Raw genomic sequence first — 24,401 nt, 5'->3', positions numbered from 1 at the left:
TCTGAGAAGTGGCTGGTGAGTTTGAACTGCCAATCTTGTGATTCAAAGCAACCTTGAGGTGGAGTGCTTATCCGAAGATGCCACACCCAGATTCTGATGCGTATTTTGAAGGAAAAAAGGCATTCAGTGACATTGACTCCAGACAACCAAATAATTGAAAGGGAGCTCCTGAGCACTGCAAACAGTTAAGGAGCTCAGCTGTTGAAAGAAAGGTTGGAGGTTTCAGTTTACACAAAGATGCTTCAGAAGAAAGTTCTGATGGTGTACTTCTGAGGCACAATTCTACCTTGACACACATTCATTCCCCTGGAGTCTGAATTGAGTTAAAGGCAACTGTTTGTAATTGAAGCTTAAAACTGTAAAATAACGAGATCACATTCTGTCTTCTCTCTGCTAATAGGCAGCAACTAGCTCTGGTAGCATAGTGGTTATGAATCGGGCTGCTAATCTCACGGTGAGCAGTTCGAAACTACCAGCAGTTCTGTGGGAGAAAGATGAGGCTTTCTGCTTCCATAAAGATTTACAGCCTCAGAAACCCTGTGCAGGATCACTATGGGTCAGAACTGACTCGACGGCACTTAACAACAACAACAATTCTATGGCTTCCATAATGGTGTGTTCCTTTCTCAGGACTGTTTTATGTATTTTTAATGCAGTGATAATAATTTATCAAAAATTAAACTGGAGTTGTACTTTCATTAATAGATATTTTCAAAGTAGTTTGCTAATTAGAGATCAGGAAAGTCCATCTTTTATAATTGGTTTTTCTTATTTTTCAAGATATTTTTCAGTAATGACTGGGAATGATTTTTACTCCATACCAAGAATAAGAGAATGAAACTAAGCTGATCTAAGTGAGATTAAGCCCAATACATTCTAATTAACGTGATTCCATTGAACTGCAATGGTATGGGAACAATTGACTTTTATCATTCCAATTTAATTATTTTACATTAGGCAGAGTCATGTGTGTTGCTATCTCTTAAAGCCATTTTGAAAGTGACATTTTTGAGGTATGGCATCAAGCTTTTTTTTTCTCTCTCTCACCCACAATTTGTGAATATTGTCTTAAAACATCATTAAGATAAATATCTAAAGTCTAATTAAGTCTTCTGTGGTTTTGAGGCAGTTTCATGAAAGGCCACAGGAAATATTTGCCTCTCTTCTTCACTTGACTGAAGTTGTTAGAGGCAGAATGAATCTAAAGCCCAGAATTTTAGTCCTGAGGAAATCAATGTGGAAAAGAATTTGGGTTGAAATAGTATTGCTAAATGTGGTGCTAGTAAAACAAAACTGAAGGGATTGCTCAGCATTTCTGCCAAAATATCATGATATGGCTTTATGCAAGTCCCTTTCAAATACTTTTGCTCTGATGAACACAGCTGCAAAGTCTGCATTAAGAAGCTGGACGTAGATGAATGAACTCCTGAGATTTAGACCATCAGAATCTGTCAAAGAATAAAAATCTCCAGAGCAGAAAAAGAAAAAAAGGATAACATTATTTGTTCAATGGGCAAGAGAGGGCTATGTCCCTCAAGAAATGAGTTCAGCAAGTCTCTAAGAGTTGAAAGCAATAGGGTAAGTATAGAATCAGAGGGGAGTTGCTCTATGTGAGAAGGGATTCTAAGTATTACATTCTGATTGATTCATATGGGGACTGTAAATTACTCTTTAGATTGGTCATATGTTTTCTGGCTAAACTTGAAAATGTGCAGTCTCCAGTTACAAAAAGATCTAAGGTGGGTTGCACACTCCTAAGATTTGTTTGAACTTGGCTCAGGAATCAAAGACATGAGTAATATGTGCTGGGAATTTGGCACGTTTTCAACCTAGATAGAGAAAATAACAGCACATATAGACTCTTATAGATTGTCTTTTTCAATAACTCTACATTGTAGAAGAAGACACTGAAGTTCTATGAGGTGTAATGATTTTGCCAAAGGCATAGAAATCTTGCCACTTGACAGGGAATCCAAAGTTGTGGGAATTGAAAGTGTATAAAATAGGTCATATTGTGATCTTGGTAGAACCATAAGTGTCTCTGACATTTGAAGAGTTGTCACAGGGCTCATGTTATTTCAAAACAATTTCCAGTTAAAGAAAATTAAAGTTACACTGGAATCTTCTAAAGTTATAGTATTAAATAAGTCTTTATAGAAGATCTCAATAGGAAATTTTATTGGATTAAGATAATGCGCTAAACTGCAAGGTCAGTTTGAACTGCAAGGTCGGCATCACCCATGAACTGCAAGGGTTGCTGTGAATTGGAACTGACTTGACAGAACTTAACAACAACAACAGCATCAAATGTATTCTAAAGGAGTCCAGTGGGTTAGGTTTTGTGCTGCTAACTACAAGGTCAGTGGTTCAAACCCACCAGCTGCTCCACATGACAAAGATGACTTTTGCTGCTTCCATAAAGACTGACAGGCTTCTAAACCATACAGTGCAGTTCTACTGTGTCTTGTGTGGTTGCTATGAGTGAGAATCAACTTGAGAGCAGTGAATTTCTCTTTTTTTGTGCAAATATGTTGTAAGCAAACCCAGAGGCACTATGATTAAGCATTTAACTGCTAACTAAAAGGTCCGTGGTTTAAACTCACTCAGCACTCTGGAGGCGAAAAGACCTGGAAATCTGTTTCTATAAAGCTTAGACCTTAGGAAATCTTATGACACATTATACATGTCAAATAGGGTTTCCATGAGTTGGAATTGACTATACAGCACGTAACAATAACACATGTATATTCTATACATGTAGATCTATCAGATAGAAGAGGATTGGTGAGCAGTGAAGGTAAACCATGAATACAACATTGTCCTGCCTCTAAGAAAGTCATAAACTGGAGGGCAATACACACAACTAACAGAAATACTCACAAGTAACAATAATGCTAAGACTACTGTTGTGTGGAATATAACAGGATTTTACTGTTATAACCCAGAGGGAAAAAACAAACAAACTATACCTCTGGCTTAAGAGATTAGAAACAGTTTTAAAAGGAGGTGATATTTGAAGTTGACCTTGAATGCTTTTCTCCCCCCTCATTCACTAAGTATTGAGTGAGCAGTTATAATGTACCAGACACTATCTTCGATAATTGTGATATGTCGTTGAACAAAACAAAACCCCCTCTGCCCTCATAAGGCTTACATTCTGATAATGAACAGGATTTATAAGAACATGTAGAGGGAAATATTCCTGAAAATCAGTACAAATACCCATAGGGCTGGCAGCATGCCAGGCTTCCTAGATAATGGGCACAGTAATGAAACTTCCAGATGTGTTTTTTCAGATCTACAGATATGTGAACTTCAGGCTGATGCAGACATGTAATTGAAGGAAACCTGGTTTGATGTCATACTGAGAGTTAATGCCTTGCTTACCCCAAGAAGGTCCTGTGATGTTTGAGTGACTCCAAGGATAACTATAACAGCCAGAATTATTTGGTGGCAAACCTAATTTTCAGAACAAATGCAACCTTTGAAAATACTCAGAATATCTTCCTTGCCTATTAAAACAAATAAATAAGCCTGTTGCCCTGGAGATGATTTTAACTCATGGTGACATTGTATGTAACAGAATAGAATGGCTCCATAGGGTTTTCTTGGCAGTGACCCTTTGAAAACAGACTGCCAAGCCTTTAGTGTATGTGTGTGTATGATACCAGTTGTTGTTGTTAAGTGCTATCAAGTCAGTTATCACTCATAGTGACACTGTAGGGTTTCCAAGGAGCATTTGGTGGGTTTGAACCACCAACTTTGTAGTTAACAGTCCAGACCTTATCCTACAGTGCCATGAGTCAAAATCACCAACTTTTAAGTTAGTAACTGAGTGCAAACCATTTGTGTCACACAAGGGCATTCTTTGCTTACGGTATATCAAAAATCTTTCTCTTTGAAAAGTCTGTTTGTACATATGTAAAGATATGTCAAACCAAAATACTACATACATGTGAGTCACTTCTGACTTATGGAAGCATCATGTGTCACTGGGTAGAATGTTCCATAGATTTGAAGATGGCAAGAGTTTGTACCTTATACTTTGAACAAATTGTGAGGAGGGACTAGTTTCCAGAGAAAGTCATCATGCTTGCTAAAGTGGAAGGTCAGTGAAAAAGAGGCAGACCCCTAATGAAATGGATTGGCTTAGTGAAAGCAATAATGAGTTCAAACATAACAATTGTGAGGATGGCACAGGACCAGGCAGTGTTTCATTCTGACGTGCATAACCATGCAAAAACTTGGAACTAACTTGATGGCTCCTAATAACAACACTTCAAACATTTAACCATTGTGCCATCAGGTCTCCTTACAATTAGAATTTAAAAATAACAATAAAATCCACTGTCATGTAGTTGTTCTGAGTAATAGTGACCCTTTACAAACTTCATCTTTCTCCTGCAAAACAACAGACTGTGGTCATCTGTCTAGTGCTTATCCTACAGTGTCACCAGGGTTCAGGTGTAAGTTCCAGTTTCCCCAGGACTTCTCATGAAACAGACTGTACAAAAATAAATAAATAAATGAAATAAAAGGTTGAGGGCTTCTTTTGTTTCTTATACCATCAGCACTTTCCAGTCCTGTAATATTGATTTTCAAGGCAGGATGTTTTGTGTTAGATGAAGCAGAGAAACAGAGAGATAGGATATTTGAAGTCAAAACAAGGATTTCTGCCTTTCTAATTGACCCCAATAGATCCATGCTGGGTCAATTGGGCAACACAAGCTTCAGACTTGCCATTAAGACTGTCAGAATGTCAGAATCAAGAGCTGATTTTTGAGTTTTCATTTATCAACCTTTTTTACTGTGGCTTGAGAATGGTTTCTCTGTGTCACCCATGGAAATTCCAATGCTAGGGCTTCAAATAGGAGAATGTAGCTCTTCATTTTCCTTCTCAAGACCTTATCCATGGGAAACAGTATGGTGAAAGGAAAAGACCTGATTTTAAATCCTTCCATAGCAATTCACTCACTTTAGGGCCCCTTTCCTCCTTGATACACTGTTGTTGTTGTTGTTGTTGTTAGGTGCCATTGAGTTGGTACCCACCCATAGCAACCTTATGCACAGGAGAACAAAATACTGCCTGATCCTGGGCCAATCTCACTACTGTTACCATGCTTGAGTCCATTGATACTGCCACTTGGCCAATCCATCTCATTGGGAGTCTTCCTCTTTTCTTCCTGACCCACCACCTTACCAAACATGATATCCTTCTCCAGTGACTAGTCCCTCCCAACAATCTATCTGAAGTATGAGAGACAAAGTTTGACCATCTTGACCTCCAAGGAGCATTCTGACTACACTTCTTCCAAAATGAATCTATTGGTTCTTTTGGCAGTCCATGACACTTTCAATATTCTCCTCCAACAACATAACTCAAAACATCAATTCTTCTACGGTCTTCCTTATTCACTGTCCAGCTTTCGTATGCATATGAGGTTATTGAAAATACTATGGCTTGGGTCAGGTGCACCTTAGCCCTCAAGCTGGCATCTTTGCTCTTCAACACTTTAAAAAGGTCTTGTGCAACATATTTGCCTAATGCAATATGTCCTTTGATTTATTGACTGCTGCTTCCGTGAGTGTTGATAGTTGATCCAAAGAGAATGAAGTCCTTGAAAATGTCAATCTTTTCTCCATTGATAAGAATGTTGTTTATTGATCCAGTGGTGAGGATTTTTGTTTTCTTGACATTGAGATGTAATCCATACTGATGGCTGTGCTCTTTGATCTTCATCAGTAATTTTTTTAAGTCCTCTTCACTTTCAGCAAGCAAGTTTGTATCATCTGCATATCACAGGTTGTTAATGAGTCTTCCTCCAATCCTGATGCCACGTTTTTCTTCATATAACCCAGCTTCTCAGATTATTTGCTCAGCAGACAGGTTGAATAAGTATGATGAAAGAATACAACTTTGTCACACACCTTTTTTTAATTTTAAACTATTCAGTGTTCCCATGTTGTGTTGGAAAAACTGCTTCTTGGTCCAGGTAGAGATTCCTCATGAGCACAATTAAGTGTTCTGGAATACTCATATTTCGCAATGTTGACCATAGCTTGTCATCATCCACACAATCGAAAGCCTTTGAGTAGTCAATAAAGCACAGGTAAACATCTCTCTGATATTCTCTGCTTTCAGCCAAGATCCATCCAACATCAGCAATGATATCCCTCATTCCACGGTGTCTTCTGAATCCTGCTTGAACCTCTGGAAGTTCTCTGACAATGTATGATTATAGCCATTTCTGTATTGCCTTTAGCAAAACTTTACTATCATGGGATACATTAGGGGTAATCATATTTATCTGGCTGCAATTGAAATAATATATGAAAACCACTGTTGTTGTTGTTAAGTGCCATCAAGTTGGTACTAACCCATATCGACCTTATGCACAGCAGAATGTAACACTTCCCGATCCTGGGCTAACCTCACTACTGTTGCCACACTTGAGTCCATCGATGCTGCCACTTGACCAGTCCATCTCGTTGGGGGTCTTCCTCTTTTTCTCTGACCCTCCACCTTACCAAACATGATATTCTTCTCCAGTGACTGGTCCCTCCTGACAATATGTCCAATGTATGAGAGATGAAAACCACTAAGCACTTGTTAATACATAATTTTATAAAGTTACACATATAACTTTATAAATATAACTCACATGCAATTCTAAAATAAGCATGTGCCAAAAGTACACTTAACTACTTAATGATGAAGTAAGCAGGATGCTAAATCTGGTACAAAGATGAATTTTAAGAAAGGCTAAGTGCAAAAAACTTGTTAAGTTAGAAATGAAACTGATGTTTATTTTATATATTTCAATTTACTATGGGTAATGAAACCATAACCATTGAGTTATCTTTTGTACTAGATTGTTATAGACTGAACTCTGTCCTTCCAAAAATAGGTGTTGGAATTTTGACACCTATATCTGTATATTCAATCCTATTTGGAAATAGAGTTTTCTTTCTTAGGTCAATGAGGTCATATCAGCATAGGGTGGATCCTAAAGTTAATCACCTCTGAATATTATAAAGAGTAGCATAAACATAGAGACACCCACTATCACTGAGTTGATTCCAACTCATAGCAACACTATATAGGATTTCTGAGACTAAATCTTCATCTTTTTCCTGAGGAGTGGCTGCTTGGTTTGAAATGCTGACCTTGTAGTTAGCAGTTCAGGGCTTGTTTACAAGATCACCAGGGCTCCTTAGAGACAAGGAAATATGAATAGGGCAGGATATGTGAGGATAGCCAAGGACCAAGGAATGCTGTAAGAGACAAGGTTATCACCCTCTAGAGCAGACAGAAACAGACCCTCTTAATAGAACTAGCGCCCTGAATTCAGACTTTTATTGTTTTGAACTGTGAGAAAATAATTTTGTGGGTTTCTTTTTGTTTTAAACCATACTTGTATTAACAGCAGAAATACTAGGAAAGTAAAACACAGATGCAAATTATTTGCATCTCTATGAATTGGCATATCATTTTAATCTTGACCCTAGAAAATAAAAATAGGAAAACAAACAAAAGCAATCTCTAGAGATTTAAATCATCCTTGGGTGGTCTGTTAGAGCAGCGTGACCCTAAAAGAATGCGTAGTCATTATTTTGCTTTATTTCCAAATTAAAAAAATTTTTTCAAGACTTCTCATGTATTATAAATAATCTTTGAAGATTATTCATATCACAAAAGTCTGGACCTAACTAATTTATGTAGTTTTAGTTGTTGTTGTTGAGTGCCATTGAGTTAGTTCTGACTCAGGGACCCTATATAGGGTTTCTAAAACGTGGCTGGACCTGTGACCTTGCAATTCAAATGAACTTGTGGTCCAGGCCATTATCCTATAGTACCACAGCCTGAGTGATATTGAGCTATAATTTTCTTTTTTACTGCTATCTTTGCCTGGTTTGGGTATGAGGCTTATGCTCATTTCTTAAAACACATTTGGGAGTTTTCCATCCTTTTCTATGTTCTGGAATAATTTATGTAAAATTGCTGGTAGCTCTACTTTAAATGTTTTGTACAATTTACCATCTGGTTCTGGACTTTTTTCTGGTGGAAGATTTTTAATGACCTGATCAACTTTTCTTTCATTGTTGTTGTTGTTGTTGGTAAGTGCCGTGGAGTCAGTTCCAACTCATAGCGACCCTGCACAGGGTTTCCAAGGCTGTAAATCTTTACCGGAGCAGAAATCCTCATCTTTCTCCCTCGAAACCGCTGGTAGTTTCAAACTGCTGACGCTATGCTTCACAGCCCGATTCGTAACCACTACGCTACCAGAGCTCCTTTTTCTTTCATTAGAGGTCCATTTAAGTTTTTAACTTTCACCTGTGCTACTTTAGGTAGGTTGTGTTTTTTTTTTAATTTTCCAATTCTTCTAGATTTAAATTTTTTTTCATAATATTCTGTTATTATCCTTTTTGTTTCCATTGGTTCTGTTGTAATGCCACTGAATTCATTTCTTATTTATATTATTTGCCTCTTGTTTTATTTTGTTAGAATTTCCAATGGTTTGTCTATTTTATTCATCTTTTCAAAAACCAACTTTTTGTCTTGTTGATTCTTTCCATTATTTTTTCTTTTTTCTGTTTCATTTATTTATGTTGGAATCTTTCTTATATTTTTTCTTCTGGTGGCAGTAGGCTTACTTTGCTAATATTTTTCTAATTGTTGGGGGTTTGCAATTATATGATGATTTTGGTTCTTTCTTATTTTTGGATTTGTGAGTTTATTGCAATAAATTTTTGTCAAGGCCCTGCTTTTGCTATGAACAAAGGGTTTTGGTATGTTGTGTTATCATTTTTATTTGATTCAAGGTATTTTTAAAATGTAATTGTTCACTTGTTCTATTATCCAGTAGCTTTTAAGAATGTTGTTGTTAGGTGCCATTGAATTGGTACTGACTCATAGCGACCTTATTCACAGCAGAACGAAACACTGCCCAGTCCTGGGCTAACCTCACAATTGTTGCCACACTCGAGCCCATTGATGCTGTCACCTTGCCATTCCATCTCAATGGGGGTCTTCCTTTCTTTTTTGACCCTCTACCTTACCAAACATGTTATCTTTCTCCAGTGACTGGTCCATTCTGACAATATGTCTAGAGAATGAGAGACAAAGTTTGGCCATCCTGGCCTCAAGGACCACTCTGGCTGTACTTCTTCCAACACAGATCTGTTTGTTCTTTTGGTAGCCCATGGTACTTTCAATATTCTCCTCCAACACCATAACTCAGATACATCAATTCTTCTATAATCTTCCTTATTTCACTGTCCAACTTTTGCATGCACATGAGGTTATTGACAATACCATGGCTTGGGTCAGGCGCACCTTAGTCCTAAAGCTGACATCTTTGCTCTTCAATACTTTAAAAAGGTCTTGTGCAGCACATTTGCCTAGTGCAATATGTCATTTGATTTCTTGGCTGCTGCTTCCATGAGTGTTGATAGTTGATCCAAGAAGAAGGATGTCATTGACAACTTCAATCTTTTCTCCATTGATATGAATGTTTATTGGTCCATTGGTGAGGATTTTTGTTTTCTTTACATTGAGATTTAATCCATACTGAAGACTGTGCTCTTAGATCTTCATCAGTAAGTATTTTAAGTCTTCTTCATTTTCAGCAAGCAAGGTTTTAACATCTGCATATTGCAGGTTGTTAATGAGCCTTCCTCCAATCCTGATGCCACGTTTTTCTTCATATAACCCAGCTTCTCGAATTGTTTGCTCAGCATATGTTTGAATAAGTATGATGAAAGAAAGGTCACACACCTTTCTTAATTTTAAACCAATCAGTGTTCCCATGTTCTGTTCAAACAACTGCCTCTTGATCTATGTACAGATTTCTCATGAGCACAATTAAGTGTTCAGGAATACTCATACTTCACAGTGTTGTCCATAGCTTGTCATAATCCACACAATTGAAGGCCTTAAGGATGTTATTCAATTTTCATGTATTTGATTTTTTTCCCCCTCGATCTTCCTACTGTTAATTTATATTTTTATATCATTGTGATCTGAAAAGATGCTTTGTAGTATATTAATGTTTTTAAACTTATTGAAGTTTGATTTTTCTGTTCAGGACAGTTGTCTGTCTGAAGACTGTTCCATCTGCACTGGAAAACAATGTTCATTGTTTTGTTGTTGGGCTGAGTGCTCTATATAAGTCTATGAGGTTAAGTTGGTTGATTGTGTTGTTTAGTTCTTTTATGTCTTTGTTGAGTTTCATTCTAGTTTTTCTGTTTTTTGTTGAAACTGATGTATTGAAATCTACCATTATTGTAGATTGGACTCCTGGCATAGCGGTATAGGAAAAGCACTGGACTACTAACCAAAAGAATAGTGGTTCAAACCCAAAAGCCTCTCCTCAGAAACCCTATCCAGGGTTACTTTTAACGTGTACCAACTCAATGGTACATACAACATCAACAACATTATTGTACAGTTGTCTATTTTTTTTTCCATTTTATTAGAGTTTTATTTATGTATTTTGATGCTTTCATTGAGAACACAGATATTTAGTATGGCTATGTTCTCTTGTTCAATTGACACTTTAATCATGATATAATGTCTTTCTTTGTCTCTTACGCTGGTTTTGCCTTAAAGTTTATTTTGTCAGAAATTAATATTGACACTCCTGCTCATTTTCTATTGTCATTAGCTTAATATATTTTTTCCCATCCTTTGGTTTTTAGTTTATTTTTGTCTTTGTGTGTAAGATGTGTCTCTTGTGGACAGAATATTGAAGAACACATATATCTTTTGATCATCTTTATCAAGGTGGCAAAAGTAAATATGACCAGTAATATGACCTAAAGCAGTAACAGCTTCTTTAAAATCTTAATATAGTAAGATACACATGGAATGTCAGAGTTATCTGCATATATGCATATATGTGCACACAAATATATGTAGTGATGGATATGCCAATATTACATCTTATTTTGAAATCATTTGTTAGATATTATCCATTAATTAGCTTTATTCAATGGTATTTCAAAGAAATTTGGGAATATGTTGAAATTGATATATTACAAACCAAACTTTTGTCAGAATTATAATTCAATTTAATTGCACACGTAATTTTACAGTTTCTTTACTTTAAATATTTTGTGACAATGCTAGGGTAAGTTTAGGAAGTTCAGATTGTCCTTCTCATGAACAAAAACAAATATAAAATGTGTACACTTGTACTAAAATTCAATTTAATAAAATTGAGAAAAAGACAGTATGCATTATTAGTTTGCTAAGGCTGTTAAAATATTATAAGTTGGGTGACTTTAAAAGTCAGATTTATTGTTTCATAGTTCTGGAGCATAGATGTTTGAATTAAGATGTTTGCAGAACTGTGTTCTCTCTCTGTCCACTCTGAGGGTGGTGGGAGGAAAGGGGAAGAGGGATCCTTTCTTGTCTCTTCCAGCCTCAGACATTTCTTGGCCTTTCTTGGCTTACAGATGGCATCTTCACACATCTTCATACCCCATTTGGTATATGTCTATTATCCTTTTTTTTTTTTTTTTTAATACAGAAGAGATGATTTATTGTACACGTTACATTCAGCCACAACAGAACAGAACTAGTTCAGAGTGTCATAGGTCCAGGACAAAGGATCAAAACGAACTGAATTGGTACAGCAAGGTGGGTCTCAGGTGTTCATAGTGTTCCTCAAATGGTGATGGAAATGCTAGATCCACTGAGCCAGAAGTTCTAGATAGTAGAACACAGCCAACTTGCACCAGTGTTGCAGCCTCCAGCATTCCGTATACCTGCTGCTGTGGATTCTGTGGGTGCACACGCTAGGTTTTACTTGTACCTCTGCCTCATCTTTCTTCTTTTGCACTTCAGCCTGTGCCTTCGCTTCTTCCTCCACTTGGCTATTATGGCTCAGAAGCCTCTAACAACATGATGCTAAGGGTGAGAGAGAGTCCTCTATTATCTTCTTTTATAAGGATACTACTTAGATTGGCTCAGACCCACCCTATGTTAGTAGACCTTATGGTAACCAGTAACATTTTCATAAACTCTTTTTCCAAAAAAAAAAAAAAAAGAAAAAGATCACATTCACAGAGATATAGGGATATGGACCTCAATATAATTTTTGAAAACACAATTCAATCCATGAGAGCACATGTAATTTTTTTTTAAATCTAAATTTAAAAATGAACAACAACCAAAATAGTTTTAGATATGCCTACAGATATTCTTTGGTTACATGAGTTTGGATTTAATTTGAAAGTTATTTTGAGCTCCCAGTTGCTATGAGAATTTTTAAAAGAATATCACATAAAAATATTAAAAATTTCAGTTTATTTTATAGGAATCATGGGTATATCAACTTATATAAGCAAGTGAATCTATAAATCAATTTAAAACAAGAATCCTTGCACTTGTTATTTCAAGTACTTGTAAGATTTATCATCTAACTTATTACTATATTTTGGAGGTATTTCATACTCACACAGAAGGTAAGCAGTATTTTCTGACTTATAGACATATATTGAGGGGTGCAGCTTCAATTTCAGAGCCCATGAGCTGAAAGTAAACATTAAACATAAAAACTCATGGATACAGAACCCAATGGATGTTTCGCCTTTTCAGTCACCCTAAGACATAAACTCATCAAACAGAAAACGCTAACAAATCAGATTTTTCATTATTTCTTACCCCACAGAGAATTGGTTTTTCGTCTATCTACCTGACAATCTATCAGATGATCAGAAAACAAACAAACAAACAAAAAAAGCCCCAAAGTTATCATCATTGCTATCACAGTAGGGAATGACTTATTAGACAGATGCAAAACAGATTCACATATACAGAGGCTGTTCTTCACTGTGACCTTGAGACTGGACTTGTAGTCAAAAACACACTAGTTCTTGAACATGGCTGTGATTCAAACCAGAAGTTTCCCAAACACAATATGCTCTTTTGTTTAAGCAGTGGTGAAGGTCCAGTGGTCTGAGACAAGATGTGGGACGATTCCTTAGTTCCTGTGTCATTTGAAAAAGAAAACTGGCTCAAGCCATGATTTCAAAATAACAGACTTGGTCAAAACTCAGAATCAAAATACAGAATCAGAAGAAAAGAAAATTTAAAAAAGAAAACCAAAACAAACAAAGCAACCCAGAAACAGAGAGACTTACCCATGGTAAATTCTATTTCTACTTGAGATTTGCTGCAGTATGAAAAACAAAGCATTTTAAGATGCTTTGAGCTTCAATGGTCCATAGTTGGCTTTAGTAGGTGAATCTACTTGGCATCTTGGTAAAACCAATTCCTAAAATAAAATTTTCAATCAGATATAAATGTGACTCCAATGTAAACTCTGAGGGAGCTAATAGATGGCAAAGCTCATTAAAATGGAGCATAAGAAAACAGTGGGTATGTTGTTGTTGTTGTTGTTGTTGTCAGGTGCCATCGAGTCGGAACCGACTCATAGCGACCCCATGCACAGCAGAACGAAACAATGTCTGATCCTGGGCCAACCTCACTACCGCTGCTACACTTGAGTCCATCAATGATGCCACCTGGCCAATCCATCTCGTTAGGGGTCTTCCTCTTTTTCTCTGACCTTCCACCTTACCCAGCATGACATCCTTCTCCAGTGACTGTTTCCTCCAGACAACATGTCCAAAGTATGAGAGACAAAGCTTAGCCATCCTGGCCTCCAAGGAGCACTCTGGCTGCACTTCTTCCAAAACACCATGTGTATCAGAGAAGAACTGTGCTCCAAAGGGTTTCCAGTGCCTGGTCTTTCAGATATAGAATGCCAGCGTGTTTTTCCAGTGTGCCCCAGATGGACTCAAATCTCCAATTTTTCAGTTAGCAGACAATGTGTAAACTTTTTTCACAATTCAGAAACTCCCTGACAGGTATAAAATTTGTAAATTGACAGGTAATTTCAGAGTTTAGATTATGAACGATAGAAATTGAAAAACAAGATACATTTCCCTATAGAATCAAATCATCCTTGGGTGAGACTGTTAGAACAAGGAGCACTGTGACAAAGAAAGACTCTGAAGTCTTTTTTTTTTTTTTTTGCTTTATTTTCAAGTTTTTTATTAATACTTATAATAACCACTTGAAATTACTTATTTTTCTCCTTTTGATATAACATCTGGATTTGCAAAGAACCTTTTAATTCACAATAGAAAGCATAGTTTCTAACAGATAAGGAAGAAATCCTAGAAACAATTATTTTAATAGATCGTGTCTAGTAGAAATGCTTATTCTTTTCTACTCTCAAGCAAGAAATCTCTGCATTTCAGTAAGAAATAATTTATTCCCTATGGCAAAAGACAACAGCTAGTTCAGGGAAATTTTTAGGAAAGGAGAATTTACAGTCTTTACATTTACATGTTTAAGTTCCCTTTTTTCTGAGGGGCAGGCAGAGAATGAAAGCAATCATTTTAACTAACTAAAGTTGTTGTTGTTGGTTGCCGTGGAATCAGACTCATAGGGACCCTACACAGGGTTTCCAAGGCTGTAAATCTTTACAGGAACAGACTGCCTCACCTTTCTCCCATGGAACCACTGGTAGTTTCAAACTGCTGACCTTGCAGCTCACAGCCCAATTCGTAGCCACTGTGCTACCAGAGCTCCTTCTAACTAAAGTTAGAAATTAACAATTATATATTTTAGCTGAAGTGTTTAGTTTGGGATTTCTTAATGATTGAACTGATAGGATTCTTATATTTGGCCATAGCAATAAGTATGTATGTTGTTAACTGCTGTCAAGTTGATTCCAATTCATGGCCACCCCATGTTCAGAGTAGCTCCATAGAGTTTTCAAGGCTGTGACCTTTCAAATTTAGATTGCCAGGACTTTCATCTTAGGCACCCCAGGTGGGTTTTAACAGACAACCTTTCAGCTAACAGTTGAGAACTTAATCATGTATATCACCCAGGGATTCTTGTGTAAAAGTGTAAATATTCTTATGTAAGGTCACATTTTGTGGAAATTCAACAACCTAAGGTTATGTGCTAACCACTTCTCAGATACTAAAATTAGGGCAAGATACACCACTTAGAGAAAGAACATATAAATAACATACAATAAAAAGTCTTTGTTTTTCTCCTTTTACCTTTAGATTCCTGTCTCTTGGCCATCACATGTTGTAATAGTAGAAAAGGAAAGAAATAACACCATTTGACTGAGTTGCTTTAAAGCAGTGTTGTCAAGAGGTCTAAGGCAGGGTAAAAATTACAGCTATTTTCTAAAATAAAGACAATAGTTTAAGTATTGTTTTCAGTTAAGTATACTTTAATTGTACCCTGTGCAAGTGCTTCCACATAAGGCAACCAGATTGTAATTATGAATAATATAATTACATCTCATTATCTAAATTGTATAGGCTAATTGTCCCAGAAAATAGATTCCTTATAGATCTTATTCATCATAGTATATTTATCCTAATCAGTGCAGTTGGAGATTAGTAATATGCTTATCAACAATTAATTTAAAATAAAAAACAAAGTCAAAGAATAGATACAGAAATGCAACTCAGATAAGGATGCAAAGCAGGAAGCTATGGATAATTGTGGCTGTAATGAAAACTTGACTTTGAAAAAGCACCAGGTAGGAAGTCTTTGTAGGTATTTGAGGCCAGGAAAAAACCATCTTAGAGTGTGAAAAGAGATTTATTTTGTTATATATACCATTTAAGGAGTTATAGTAGCATAGTAGCGTAGTGGTTACGAATCAGGCTGCGAACCTTATGGTCAGCGGTTCGAAACTACCAGTTTCTCCGCGGGAGAAAGATCAGGCTTTCTACTCCCGTAAAGATTTACACCCTCGGAAACCCTGTACAGGGTCGCTATGGTTCGAAACCGACTCGACGGCACTTAACAACAACAGTAGCATAGTGGTTACGAATCGGGCTGCGAATCACAAGGTCAGCAGTTCTAAACTACCAGCGGCTCTGCGAGAGAAAGAGGAGGCTTTCTGCTTTTGTAAAGATTTACAGCCTCGGAAACCCTGTTCAGGGTCGCTATGGGTCGGAACCGACTCGACAGCACTTAACAACAACAACAACATATACCGTTTGTATAAGCAGGAAGGAAAAATGAGAGGAAGTGGACATGCTGCACCAATGCTCTTGAACTTCGTAAACTCTGCACCAATGATTGGATCATTAAGTGCAAGAATAAAGCCATCACAAGAGAATCCAAGCAAAGGAACGCAATATACACAGCACAAATAAAACTGCACTTATAAACTGGGTTTTTAAGACCCTGCTATGAGTTATGTGGTACATCAAGAGACAAATTCTACCAATTCTGTACATTTCCAGAAAGCCTCTTAAACTCTGGACAATGTACTGAATTGACTCACAGCATGACCACATAAAAGGAATGTTGCTTTAAGGAAAGAGCTTCCTGAAAATCCTGTAGAACTTAAGAAAAATATCCACCTACTTCTAAACAGATCAGGAGGAGGCTAAGAACTGTACATTTTAGGAGCCTGAAGAAGAGTCCCCAAAACAGTCTTCATTTCAGTTTCTAGCACCATAGAGATTTCCACTGAACCAAAGCCTCAGACAAATTGTTCTCAGCTGTCAGGCAGTTGTGATAGCCCAATTACAGCAGCTTATTTCAGGACTGACACTTAACCCATTGTCCACAAAGCCAGTCTTTAGCTTACAAAGTGGTGGTGATGGTAATGTGTTATTGAGTCTGTTACAACACATAGCAACCCTGTATAGGGTTTCCAAGGCTGTAGATCTTTACCAAAGTGGAAAAGCTCATCTATCTAGGGCAGGAGAGCTGGTAATTCAAACTGCTGACTGTGAAGTAGCAGCCCGATTTGTAACCATTAAGCTACCAGAGCTCCTGAGTTTACAAAGTAAGGAGTACAAAACAGTAGGATCTGGGTGTAATGGTGAGTAAAAGGAGATCATGATGTCAGGAGGCTAACTAGAATATCTTAAGAAGATATATGGTAATCATTTTCATCCCAGGACTGAGACTTAATATTACCTGTATTTCAGTTAGTGCAGTAACAGGTGTTACAATTGATCTTAACAGATATGTTATTTCTTTTTTAAAGATGGTGTTCAGCTTTATGATCTTCTTTGGCAGTAAATTCTAGAGACTAAGGTCTAGCATCAGAAAAACCATCTTCTTCTTTGTGTTTTTGCATCTGAACAGCTCATGTCTAATCCATTGCTGCTGAGTTTACTTATAGCAACTCTATAGGATAGACGAACACTGCCCTGCAGGATTTCTAAGGCTATAATCTTTATAAAAGTAGACTGCTACATCTTACTTTCTCAGAGCATCAGTGGTTCAAACCATCAACCTATCAGTTGGCAGCTGAGTGCTTTAATCACTGCACCACCAGAGCTCCTGAACACAGGTCTCATTTGGCCATATAGACTATTTATGTGAGTTAGAGCCTTGTGTGTGTGTGTGTGTGTGTGTGCCTGTGTGTGTGTGAATGTCTTATTTCCCCACACTAATTTGTTTTAACTTCCAGCATGATCAACTGTTAACATGGGAATATGGTAGACAAAAAATAAGTTTTATTAAACACTTGCTTTGACAGGGATTGAGGCATAGTCTAGATGTGTAAAATAGGAGAAATAATGTTACAATGCTTTCCTGTCTTATGAATATTGGTTTCCCTTGCCTACTATTGTACAATAGACACTTGAGTGGTATAGAAAGGAATATTGGAAAACATAATTACAGAAAGTGTGTAAGCACATCTTCAGCCTATTACTCATCATTGTTGTTGTTAAGTGCTGTAGCGTCAGTTCTGACCCATAACAACCCTGTATAGGGTTCCCAAGGAGCTGTTGGTGAAATTGAACCATTGACCTTGTGGTTCAAACCGACTTTGCAGTCCAGCACATTAATCCATAGTGCCATACCAGGACTCATTGAAATTTCTAAAAGGGAGTCTAGGACTTGCCCAGTGAAACAGGCTTCTTGCAGAGAGCCCTTATAGTGTAGAGGACTTTAGGTGGAATCCCGAACCCCATCCAGAAACTTCTGAGTTGGGGCATTCCCACTTAAAAGGACATGCAGACCAGCCTGGAGTGGCTAGAAGAATAGAAGATACTTCTGGAAAGAAAAGCCAGCAGAAAGGAAAAAAAAAAAAAATGACAGTCTGTTTGGTTATTACAAGAATAAGCAAACTGTTCACCAGGGAACCATCAAAGCAAACAATCAAGCCCCTTCAGGAAATACCCCCTCCAAGACTGAAACTCAAAGAGAACACACAAGCAGGCATGTAACCTAGCTGGCAATGCATTCTTCTATATGTGAGTGGAAGTGGGAGAAAGTCAGTAATAAAGATATAGGTTGAGTTCAACCACATTCCATAGACTCCTGTCAACATCAAAATTAGAGAGAGAAAAGGAAGGGCTGCTTGGTTTGAAGTTTGGGGAGACTTGGGAACTCCTGAGCCCATGATCAACTATTAACATGGGCTACAGCTGAGAGTGAAGTATACAGCTGATATGAAGTGGGGGAAGATGCACAAGAATGCCCACTTGCAGATAGTACCCATTTGACCTAGCTTCGATGACTTGATGACCAGGGATCCACTAGAGGAAGCTAACGAAATGCGATAAAATAATAAAGTGTAATTGCTACAGTTTGATGAACTTGACCTATACTTATGAATGTAGTAGTTCAAAATACCAACCATGGATGAAAGAGTCTTCACATCAGGGATCAAGCCTCTCCCCTTGATATACAGGTTTAATGGTGGTGATGGTGATAGTGTGCCATGGAGTTGAATCTGACTCACAGTGACACTGCATAGGGTTTCTGAAGCTGTAAATCTTTACGGGAGCAGAAATCCTCATCTTTCTCCAGCAGAACATCTGGGAGTTTTGAACTGCTGACCCTGAGGTTACCAGTCCGACTTGTAACCACTATGCTACCAGAGCTCCTTATACAGGATTAATAGGGATGGTAAATTTAGACATTGGCTATCTAAAATTGAGTAGGGGGTATCTATAAAGGCACAAAGTGGCTGGCTTACAAGTTTTCAAAAGGGAGTTTAGTTTCAGATTGTGCAAGGGAAGGTAGAATCCCCACTGAATCATTTTCATTTTGTCTAGAGATGGGACTGGTGAAATGAGATGGGGATAAGATTCTTATGATTCAATAGTAATTGTTATTATGACTAACTCTGATTATCACAACTGTAAAGGTAGAAGTTTTATAACATAAAGTAAGGAGTAGTATACCTTACATTCCAGGAACAGAGGACTCTAGGATCATGAAGGGAGAAGAGCATGAACAGAATGTGGGTCTCTAACCAGAGAAGCAGGGACACCAGATATGATGACATGGAGAGATAGAGCCCCTGAGGATTCTAGCCTTATGGAAAGAGAAAGGCAGTGTACTGTTAGCCAGGAGGCAGGTTTTTTAGAATATGTTCTTTATTCCTGAGGCTTTGTGTGTGTGTGTGTGTGTGTGTGTGTACATAAGAAAAAACAAAAACAAAACAAAACAAACAAACAAACAAAAAAACAGACGGAATAGAAGCAAATACTGTTGAATTGATGGTGTATTGAGGGCATTGTAACCATTGTAATGAAACAAAATACAATAGGATGAGTGCAAAACCAATATTCTCCCATGAAAACTATTACTACTCAATTCTCAATAAAAACTTAACAATAACTTATATTGATTACTGACATTTAAAATTGCCTTTTTGTTATAAAAATTATATTAATAACTGACATTTAACTTGCTTTTTAATCATAATCTTTATGTAGGGATTTTAATGGCCATAGTTTGTTAGGAAAAACAGTTCATGTTGCTGTGAAATTATTTCCATCAGTATTTAATAAATTGCAAGTTGGTGGGGCATAGAGATAAAGGAATTATCATGTTCATATGTTGACATGTGGGCATATGAAGATGATTCTGTATATGTTGTTCTATGTGAACTGCCTGGTAACCATCGCCCTACTTACAATCTTGACCTACTTCTAGTCATCCCATCTAAATCCATCAAAATTATTTTCCCATAATGCATGTCCGACCATGACACTCCCTTGCCTAAAATACTCCAATGATTTCCCAGTGTTTACAGAGACAAATCCAAGCAAACTAGCATGATTTGTAAACACCTTTATGAATAAGCATCTATCTGCCTCCCCAAATCCATCTCTCATAATTCTTTTCCATGAATTATAGACATGTGACTATAATGGGACTTCAAAGAGTTTATGGAAAAATTCTGTGATCTTCTCATTCCATTTTTCTATGAATATCTGAAACCCTCTCCTACTTTACTCAGTTTATTCCCAGGCTGTGAATGTTTGTTCAGCCAAATTTCTCATCTTTCCAGATTTCAGGCATCCCTTTCCTTCAGGAATCTTTTGTTTGAAGTTGGATAAGTGTTTTTTTCTTATTGCATTGTACGAATCATTATCCAAATACTTAGAAAAAACAACAAAAATAAAACAATGCCCATCAAGTCAATTCTTATGCAGAGTGACCACATAAGTGCAGAATGGAACTGTTCCATAGTATTTTCAAGGCTAAGGACTTTTGTAAGCAGAATGTCAGGACTTTCTTGTGCTGCACTTCTGTTGGGTTTGAACTACTAACCTTTTGGTTAATTGTTGAGCACTTAACCATTGGTACCACACAGTTCCTCCAAAGGAGAAATAATGTTGTTGTCATTGTTATAAAACACATTGAATCAGTTTCAACTCATAGTAACCCTGCATAGGGTTTCTGAAGAGTGACTGGTAGGTTTGAACAACCAACCTTGCAGTTCAAATCAGCCTTGTGGTCCAGTGTTTATCTTACAGTACTAAACTATCAGTGAAGTCACAAGGCAATAATAGTCATTGTTAAGTGTCGTCAAGTTGGTTCCAACTCATAGCAACTCTCTAAGGTTTCCAAGGAGTGGCTGGTGAGTTTGAACTGAGAACGTTGTGGTTCAAACAGACCTTGGAGTCCAGTGCATTATCCTGTAGTGCTGCACCAGGACTCTGATACTGGTCAGGTCATAGTGATATAGATAGTGAGCATTTCCTTCAGAGGGGAGAATGGTGACTTGTCCAAAAGAGCGCAATGATGGGATCTTGAAAGATGAGTTGTTGTTAACCCTGTATAGGGTTTCCAAAGATTAACTGGTGGGTTTAAACTGCTGACCTTATGGTTTGCAGTCCAGTGCTGATCCTACAGTGCCACACCAGGAATCTTGAAGGATGAGTAGGAGTTGAATAGTCTGAGTGGAAGGCAGAAGACATGATGAATAAACAAACAGAAGCTGGATAGCCTGAACCTGTTCTAGTTGGGACTGTTCTCAGGGAGCTATTGTCCTTAGGTGCCATAGAGTCAGTATCAATTCATAGCAACCTTATGTACAACAGAACTACACACTGCCCAATCCTAGGCCAACCTCACAATTGTTGCCATGCTTGAGCCCATTGATGCTGCCACTTTGCCCATCCATCTCACTGGGGGCCTTCCTCTTTTTCTCCGACCCTCCACCTTACCAAATATAATATCTTTGACACTCTACCAAGCATGATGTCCTTCTCCCGGGACTTATTCCTCCTGACAACATGTGTGAAGTATGAGAGATGAAGTCTCATCATCCTGCCATCTAATGAGCATTCTGGTTGTGCTTCCTCCAACACTGATTTGTTTGTTATTCTTACCATATTACTTTCAATATTTTTCTCCAACATAACTCAAATGCCTCAATTCTTCCTAAGTTTTCCTTATTCATTTTTCAACTTTCACATGCATATGAGGCTATTAAAAATAAAAGATCTTTTGCCGCATAGTTGCCTAATGCAATGTGTCATTTGATTTTTTTAACTATTTCCATGAGCATTGATTGCGGATCAAAGCAAAATGAAATCTTTCACAACTTCATTCTTATCTCCATTTAACATGATGTCATTTATTGGTCCAGTGGTAAGCATTTTTCTTTTTGTTTCAATATGGTGCAACCCATATTGAAGGCTGTAGTCTTTGATCTTCATCAGTATTTTAAGTCCTCTTTAATTCCAGCAAGCAAAATTGTGTCATCTATATATCACAGACTATTAATGTGTCTTCCTGTAATTATGATGCCATATAATCCAGGTTATTTAATAAGTCTTCCTCTAGTTCTTCTTCATATAATGAAGTTTCTTGGATTATTTTCTTAGCATGTGGATTGAACAAACATGGTGAAAGGATACTAATGTGAGTTCTCTGAAGGGAAGAATATCGAGATTTTTTTATTTTCTGAAAGGATGTTGCTATCTGTGATGGGTTGAGTAATAAACCCCAAAAGATATTCTCATTCTAAACTCTGAGCCTTGTCTTATATGGCATAAAAAGAAAAAAAAAAAAATTGAAAATGTGATTAAAGATCTTGGAATGGGGAGATTATTTTGCATTATCCAGGTGAGATCACAAATAACCCTAAAAGAGAGAATTTTAGGGATATTTAATACAGAGAGAAAGGCCATATGATCATGGAGGTATAAATTGGAATGATGCCGCTCCAAACTAAGGAAGGCCAGGACTTTTAGAGGAAGCATAACTCTATGAACAGATTCCTGGCCTCCAGAACTATGAGAGAACGAATTTCTGTTCTTTAAAACTATTGCAGCCATAAAACTAATATAATGTCTAAATGACATTATCGTAGCAGTTGAGTTGAGTCCTGATCATGATGGAAAATGTGCTTCAGAGTAGAATTGTGGTCAATAAAAGTTTTAAATGACTGATAATTTGAGAAGTGTCCTGTCAGGCCTTTAGTCGGAGGCACTGCTAGGTGAATACAACCTCCAAGATTCCAAATGGACTCTAAGTCCATTTGAAGCATACATGGACTCCAAAATCATATCTTTGTATTTGTTAGCTGCTGTGGAGTCACCCAGAGTCACAACTGAATAAACACTACCTGGTCCTGTGTCATCTGGATGATAGATTGCAGCTCAGACTAATCCATAGTGGTATCTTTGACTGATAAATTGGAAGTAGATTGCTTTTCTTCCTAGTCTGTATCAGTCTGGAAGTTCTTCCGAAACATGTTCAGCATCATAGCAACACACAGGCTGCCACTGAAAGATAGATGATGGCTGCAAATGAGGTTCATTAACTGGAAATTGAATGGGAGGTCTTTCAATGGGAGTTAAGAATTCTACCATTGAATCACCAGTACAGCCCCAAACACAAACAGCTGAAAATGTGATGACATACCACTGGATAATATTCTTTTCAGATGGAAAAAGAGAGAAAGTAACTCCTTCCTCTCAGAAGCATTTTGAGCAGATTTAATTCACCTTGGAAAACTTTGTATATCATGATTTCTCAGGCTTTGTTTACTCCATGGGTAAACTATTTTACAGTAATTCTTTTCCTACTGCCCACATAAGTTGTCACTATTACAGGTTTGACTGGTGTTAAGATGTTAGAACTGGCAAAATAAATGAGTGCTAATAAAATGGGGAAGTATTCTGCTGCGGAGTTACTGAACCAATATAATGGTTTATAACAGCATGATGAAAGTGAATAATTGGATACTGTGATGAATTTCAGATATTATCATTTTGATGGTTTGAGGATTATAAATGATAAGTGTGAAACAGTAATGACACGTTCTTTTTGCCCATAGGCTCGGTGGGATGGCTTGACTGGTCGCATCACCTTCAATAAAACTGATGGCTTAAGGAAGGATTTTGATCTGGATATCATTAGTCTCAAAGAAGAAGGAACTGAAAAGGTAACCTCTTGGGTATTAGATAAAAAAATATAATGAAGAGCACCACTCAAGCTGTGTACATGTACATGCAAGCAGGAAAATTGCACACACAAATGAAGAAAGCATCATGGGATTCTTGCAGCGTGCTCATTTATGTCTAGTTTTCCAGATCTTTCTCTCTCATCTTTACATATAGGTTTACAGGCTAGATTCTTAAATTGTACTTGCTATGCTAATGATATTGACATTACATTATAAATGTTCAGCTACTATTTGATTTAGATGGCAAGTATGAATATATTATGATATGTATAAATCTATGAGGGATGTTCTTAGCTCCAAAGGTTTTGAGGAGCTGAGTATAGATTTGGAAGAAACAGAAGTTGTCAATGGTTTATCAAAGCACTGGCATCCAATGATTACTCAGAAATTAATTATGTGTGTAAACAAAGTCAAGGAATTGTTTATATAGAAATTATGAGTGGATGTATCTTTGGTTATATCTGTTGTTGTTGTTGTTAAGTGCTGTCAAATCTGTTCCTACTCATAGTGACCCTGTACAGAGTTCTGAGAAATGGTTGGTGGATTTGAACTTCCAACCTTATAGTCATCAGTCCAGTGTTTATCCTATATGACCACACTACCAGTATTCCCTGGCTGTATCCAGTGCCACTAATATGTATATATATATATATATATATATATATA

General features: G+C 37.2%; 1 protein-coding gene across 1 annotated transcript in view; it reads left to right on the top strand.

Moving 5' to 3' along the window:
* The window catches only part of GRIK1 (glutamate receptor, ionotropic, kainate 1), an 828,690-nt gene that overhangs the window by 682,337 nt on the left and 121,952 nt on the right, over positions 1–24,401 (top strand). The window contains exon 8 of the mRNA XM_006862518.1: positions 23,607–23,714. Within this exon, the coding sequence (XP_006862580.1) occupies positions 23,607–23,714 (108 nt within the window). The remainder of the gene's footprint in view (positions 1–23,606; positions 23,715–24,401) is intronic.

This window comes from Chrysochloris asiatica, unplaced genomic scaffold (assembly GCF_000296735.1).
Source record: "Chrysochloris asiatica unplaced genomic scaffold, ChrAsi1.0 scaffold00049, whole genome shotgun sequence".
NCBI classification, from domain to species: Eukaryota; Metazoa; Chordata; class Mammalia; order Afrosoricida; family Chrysochloridae; genus Chrysochloris; species Chrysochloris asiatica.
Note: the sequence above shows the minus strand (reverse complement) of the source record. Positions and strands in the feature narration are given on the sequence as shown.